At 33.6% G+C, this 6,848-nt stretch overlaps 2 protein-coding genes across 2 annotated transcripts in view; both read right to left on the reverse strand.

Moving 5' to 3' along the window:
• RPA4 (replication protein A4) overlaps positions 1–1,037 on the reverse strand; it is a 2,275-nt gene extending 1,238 nt beyond the window's left edge. The window contains 1 exon segment of the mRNA XM_027767728.1: positions 1,009–1,037. Within this exon segment, the coding sequence (XP_027623529.1) occupies positions 1,009–1,037 (29 nt within the window).
• DIAPH2 (diaphanous related formin 2) overlaps positions 1–6,848 on the reverse strand; it is a gene marked incomplete at its 5' end in the record, with an annotated part of 1,076,033 nt that overhangs the window by 826,032 nt on the left and 243,153 nt on the right. The window contains 1 exon segment of the mRNA XM_014583678.2: positions 1,850–1,989. Coding sequence (XP_014439164.1) covers positions 1,850–1,989 — 140 coding nt within the window.

Genomic DNA, 6,848 nt, shown 5'->3' on the forward strand with positions numbered 1-6,848 from the left:
ACCACGGTCGACTACGTGGGAGTCCAGTGACATAGCCATTACGCTAACTGCTGGTCCCTCTCGCAGTCTTTATAAATGCATTTTTATTAGTCCTCCCATCCTTCATTCTTGAATGGCACAACTTCTATAGTCACTTGTTAAAGACTCATTTACTTATTCAATCAACTATTCAACAGAAATTTCTAAAACAGGCAAGTGCTTGGCAGTGTAGTTGGGTGCTATAGGTTATATGCGGGGGTGGGGGGAGAGACCATTGGGATTATTGTTATCAAAGAACTCAAGTTCATTGAGTTCATTAAAACTAGAAGCATTCTGGAAGGAATAGTGGGACGACTACTTATGAATAATTACCATATTACACAGCAAATCACAGCATAGTTTTCTAATTAGCATGATTTTCTAATTATTTTGCCAAATATGTTACAAATATAAATAAATTATATATATCAACTTATATATGAATCCAAACTGAATGACTGAGCTCTAAATTACTTTCAAGGCTCTACAGACAGCTTAGAAAAGTATAAGACTTTGGCCTACTATATATCAGGCAAAAAATGAATATAAGTTTTTTATATACTGATATCCAATAAATTCTTTTTTTTTTTGAAAGTTTTTTGCTATAGGGCGCATGCGCTCGCCAGACAGACAGAGAGAGACATAGAGACAGAAAGCGAGAAATCACCCCCCGGGGGGACGGCCACGCCGCAATCCCTTCTCCTCCATTCTCCTCTTGGGATCTTGGGCACGCACGCACATGCGCCCGGCGTGAGTTTAAGCCACCGGGTCCGGGACTTGAACCATGGTCGACTATGTGGGAGTCCAGCAACATAGCCATTATGCTAACTGCTGGTCCCGATATCCAATAAATTCTGAACTTAAGAGTCTACCAATTATGTAAGTACATCTTGGAATGTTTTAATATTACATTCAAATTTTTTCTTTATAAATTTTTATTAATTTAAAGGTTTTTTTTACAGTTAATAAAGGGTTTTTAGCATCCACTACTGGCAAGAAACAACTTCTTTAACTATCATTCGTAGATAGGTAATAACCTAAATGTGTACAATTTTGAGTTTATTCATTATTTTCCCTGTTTAAAATAATTTAGTCTGCTATCTCAAAATTAAAGAAATTTGGGACCAGCAGTTGGCGTAATGGCTGTGTCGGACTCCTATGTGGTCAACCATGGTTTGAGTCTCAGACCCAGTGGCTTAAACTCATGCCAGGAGCGTGTGCATGTGTGCCCAAGATCCTGAGATAAGAATGGAGGAGAAGGGATTGCGGTATGGCCATCCCCCCTGGGAGGTGATTTCTCATTTTCTGTCTCTGTCTCTTTCTGTCTTTCTGGCGAGTGTACTCGCCCTATAGCAAAAACCTCTCCAAAAAAAGAAAAAGAAATTATAGAAATTTGTGAATACTATGTATAAAACTTATAGAAGATATGCAGTTATACCTATATCTCGAGAATCAAGCAAATAAAATCATATAGACAAGAAACTTAATTTGTTTTGTAAACATGTAATAATCATGATTAGGGCACACAAATAGATCTCCATGTAAATGTGGATATTTAACTTCTGTCTTATATTTTATACAAGCAAAGAGGAATTAAACATTCAAGTAATATTTGTATTCTTAAAAATTATACATTATTAGAGATCAGATTAATAATTAAATATAATTTTGAGATGTCTATAACCTTATAATCAGATATTGCTGTTTTATTAGTTCACATCAGACTTCTAGTCAGAAAATCTTGAGGTTAAAATATCATAGCTGATTAGGGTTCCAAACAATTATATGCAGTATAAATTGTATGAATCACATCAAAGTAACAGTTACCTACCTGACAGGATTGCTGGTTAAAGAAACCCTCAGGGATTCTAGGAAGTTAAGAAGTTTCTCATCTGAAATACCAGATCGTAATTCATGAACATATTCTTGTGATGACAGTGTGCATTCATGTTTGCTGTTTTTCAGTCCACCCTGTAAAATAAGAAATAAAATTTTAGGCAAACATCAGCTCAAAAACATTTTTAAGTAAAATAATGTATAGAATATATCGATATTTTACTGTATAAAAATGTGTGCATAGTGCTAGGCCCTTAAAATTCTTGATCATACAATGAACACAGCAAAACTGTGTTGTGTATATCTTAACATTCTCTTCACCTTCATTTAAAAGAAAATTACACTGGTGGTGATCATGACCTGAATAGAATATGAAACTGAATTGCATAAATGTCACTGAGAGGGGTATTTAAATTTACAATCCAGGCATTAGGATTAACGTTAGCTGGTCCTCCTTAATCCAAAGGATGAATATTTAAAAATCAACTTATTAATTTTCCTTATTGAGATATTTATATCCAATTCCACAAAATACAGCAAAAAATTCATATAAAACATTATACATAACTAAAATCTATTGAAAGATATCAGAGTATCAGCCTATCTTAAAAATAAGTGAAAACGGTTATTAAAATGCAAAACAATATAGCTTCCAATTAGCATGCTAATTAAGCAAATCAGTCTAAAGCATCCATTCACCAGTTCCCAACTATTCCTTCTAACTGTGACTCCCATGTTGTAGATTAATCTTAAAAAGTCATTAAATACATTTATCTGATAGCAACTAGTTTTTAGTTTAATTTCCAATGTACATGGGGTTATTTCTAGAACTCATTATCTCATCACAGCTCCTTAGCTTCATCACCTTGTTAGAATTATATAAGTAGTTCAGGGAAAAGGCTGGGAAGAAAACATCATCAACACATTTACTGTACTAATAACTCATAGTTTCACATTCTAGACATACCTAATCATAACTGCCCCTTTCTATATTATAAATGTATCCCAATGGATCAAGAGTCTAGCCTGAATCCCATCTGACAAGTTCACAAAAATTATGTTCAGTTTCTGCTAAATATCTAAGTTAACATAAGGAAAGTAATTTTTCCCCTATTAGACAGCAGTCGTATCAATAAAGGATATGGATTTTTTAAAAAATAATGTGTTAATAATGAGAAAAATTGATTCCCTAGGGTTTCATACTATTTGGCTTTTTATTGAAAATGCTTCCTCTACACAGAAATTGTCAATCATTCTTAATTTCCAGCTTAAAAAAAATTCCATTAAATAGTAAATGTTTTTTAAAGCCTGAGAAAGGCTTACAAAATGTAGAGGAACTCTATTCACTTATAGCATAGTGACACTATTATCACTATTATAGCACTTAAAATAATGTGGTTTAAAAAATGTGGTAGAGGTTATTATTTGCATCTATTTCTTTCTATACTGGGAACTCCATGTATGACAAGTGTCTAACACAATGCCTTAATTTCATAAGCTTCAATAAAAGTGTGCTAATAATATTAAATGTGTCCATGATATAGGATAAGGAATATGATTTTATACTTTTAACTCCCATATTTGGTGTAATGACCAATGACTTGACTTTTCTTGTTAGGAAAAACAATAGATGTTCAAGAAGTATACTAAATGAATCAACACATTTATATGACAGAAAGTAAAAAAATCACTATGAAATCTTTCCCACATTCCTATAACTGATCTACCAATTTCTTTATTCCACAAGGAATACAGCAAGTAAACATCTATAGTATGATTTTAAAAACTGAAAATTATACTTTTATTTTTGCTCTATCAATTTACTTTCAACAAATCCAACAGTAACACAGAATGGATCTATTTAAAGCTGTACCAATCTGAAAAATACTAGGACAAGAAATTTAAATTTTACAAGTCTTCTGTCACATACAACTTTCATATAGTTCTCAAACTTATTTTTTTAATTAATGGATATGGACTCTTTCCTGGAAGCTAGTATATGGAACTCATTCCTGTTGAATACCCTTCATAAAATTTTGGCATTTCTCTGCCTGGAATACCGTTGCTCTAACTTCTCCATTGCTGATTCCCAACATTGTTTTTTTTGAGAGATTTTTGCTATAGGACGTGTGCGCTCACCAGACAGACAGAGAAAGACAGAGAGACAGAAAGCACGAAATCACCACCTAGGGGGGAGAAATCACCACCCAGGGGGGATGGCCATGCTGCAATCCCTTCTCCTCCATTCTTCTCTCAGGATCTTGGGCATGCACGCACACGAACCCAGCGTGAATTTTAAGCCACCGGGTCCGGGATGCAAACCACGGTCGACTACGTGGGAATCCAGCAACATACCCATTACGCCAACTGCTGGTCCCGCTGACTACCATCATTTAAGTCTTAGTCCAAAGCTTTTTTTCTTCTCCAAACTCTACTTATCATAGCACCATTTTAAATCTCATTATAGAATTAACTCTATGTAAATTGATCTTGTTTAGTAATTTAGTTGTTTACTGAGTATTCCCCAGTAAAACTAAAGCTCTAATGGTAGGAATCCTGCTTGCCTTGTTCATCACTGTATCCATAGATCTTAAAACAGTGCTTGCACAGGTAAGTACTCAATACATATTTCCTGAATTAATGGATGGAGAATAAACAGATGGGTGAGTGGCTGATGAGTTCCAACATGCTGAGACTTCAAAGCTTAGTTTAGCTTTGCTTCAAATATTATTCTTCTGAGACTTTTAGTTACCATATATTCAGAGATGTTGAGTATAGAAGAAGTAAACTGAGACAGTCTATAGCAATCTGGGCACAGCTCAGACTTCGCCACCTGGTTTGGATCATGACCCTAGTCATTTATCGTCTATTAATCTTTGGGCAGGCTATTAAGTAATGTCTACAAATGTGTTTACTCATCCATGACAAAGGAGTAATAAACACCTACCTCTCATGTTTGTTATGAAGATTAAGACAATGCATTTAAAGTACCTAACCAGGCATGTCATATATGTCATCTTACAGACACAGAATAAGTTACTCAGAAAATATGATCTCCCTTTTTTTAAGTGACCCTCTAACATGATTACTCTAATTGGGGCATATGGTGATAGCTGACATATTTGTTATGGGCATTTGGGCCAGCCCATTACCTTGGGGCTCACATCCTTCCTCTTTTACAAACAAGTTTAAATTATGTAACTCAGGATTACTCTGTGGTGATAACTAATAGAAGCAAAGAATTTAATGGAGCAAGGCAGAAAGTATATAACTTATGGAACAAATGTCTTTTACCAAGCTTAGAGGGACTTTGGGAGTTTTAACATAAGTTCATCTTTCAAATATGGTATTATTCTTGACTTTATTGCTGTAAGCTACACGCATACTTTGAAAATTCATGTTGTGCCCCACGACAATGTACAAGAATTAAATGTAAATAAGAAGTTATAAACTAAAATTTTAAAAATATAAATTCATATGTGAGAATCATGAAAGCATGATAGCACATTAAGACTGGAGTGGCCCTTGGAGATCAATGCTCCTAATATCCTCATTACTGAAATAAAGAATTCAGATTACTGCTTAAGTTCACATAACTAGTGAGGTCATGTGACTAAAACACAAATATTCTACCCTTCGGATCACTCCTCTCTTCACTTATTCCCAATATTAAATAAAAATATTAGGCAGAGAATTGATGGGATGGGGAGGTGTGGTGTTACCTGTTGAAGATATTTTGATCAACTGGACTGGGGAGAAATGTTCACATATTAAAACGTATTACTTTGTAAGCTAAATAATGTTATTGAATGTATAAAAATTTTTTTAAAAATTAAAGCAACAAGTATTTAATTCTGAAAACTCTATTACAGAATGTCAAAATGTCTATGTATCTTCAGCATTATCAATATGGCAAAACATAATATTAAAGAAACCACCTCAAAACAAAACAGTGCAATATATTAAACTAATTCTCACTATACTTAATAGGGCTGTAATACAAGGATGGCTTATTATTAACATCCTGTTCAGATACTGAACAAAGGAAACAACTAGATAATGGATGGTTAATAATGGAAATTTTAATTAGCTGCTCTGTATGAGATTAATGAAAATTACCACTGTGCCCATTTGATCTTTAAAAAATAATACAAAGTTAACAATTAGTGTATATCATGCTATTCCAAAGCTAGGTGAACAAAAAGCTTCCTTAATTTGAAGCCATTCCTTAATTTGAAAATCATTAGGATGGAAAGACTTGTCATTGTGACTGTGCTTGTAATATTCTAAGACAGTACACAAGAACTAAAAGATACTCTGGGTCAGTTTAACAGTCACACCTCCCCCTTATTATGATATGAAATGTTAGTATCAAACACATACAAACAATATTTCTTAAAGAACATTTTAAGTTTGCAGTAGAGATAACTACTTCTAAGTTCAAAGTGATTTAATCTTACTATGATCTGTCCTTCTTCAACATAAAAACAGATTTACCTATGATTTGAGAATAGACTTCATAGTTCTTAGCTATAAAGGAATCTTGTTACAGACACTGGATAGAACTATTGATTGTACACAGGTCTTTTCACCTACAGCGAGCACAGGAATAGCGATTGCTATTAGTGGTGTTGTCTTCATATGCAAAGGACAATACTGCCATGAAAACAGTAATATTGCTACTTGTTGTTGATCATGATTTGTAGTCCTCAGTGGCTATTTTAATCAAGAGTATTTCTTCACTCTCATTGTAGTTCTCTAAAATATAATGCTATAGATTAACAAATTTGGAATTATATCTGCAAAGGTTCACAGTGTCATTCTCTTAGAGACTTCTATAACTTTAAAATTTATGAAATCTAAAAGTTATTTCCTTATCATCAGTTCCTAGAATTCAAGTAGGAAAAGGAAAAAAGAAGTAAGTTCCCTACCCAAGTCAATCTATATTTGTTCTGATAGAGATATATTTTGGTCAGCTATACAATTCTGAATAT

The sequence above is a fragment of the Tupaia chinensis genome, unplaced genomic scaffold (genome assembly GCF_000334495.1).
Source record: "Tupaia chinensis unplaced genomic scaffold, TupChi_1.0 Scaffold144482_1, whole genome shotgun sequence".
NCBI classification, from domain to species: domain Eukaryota; kingdom Metazoa; phylum Chordata; class Mammalia; order Scandentia; family Tupaiidae; genus Tupaia; species Tupaia belangeri.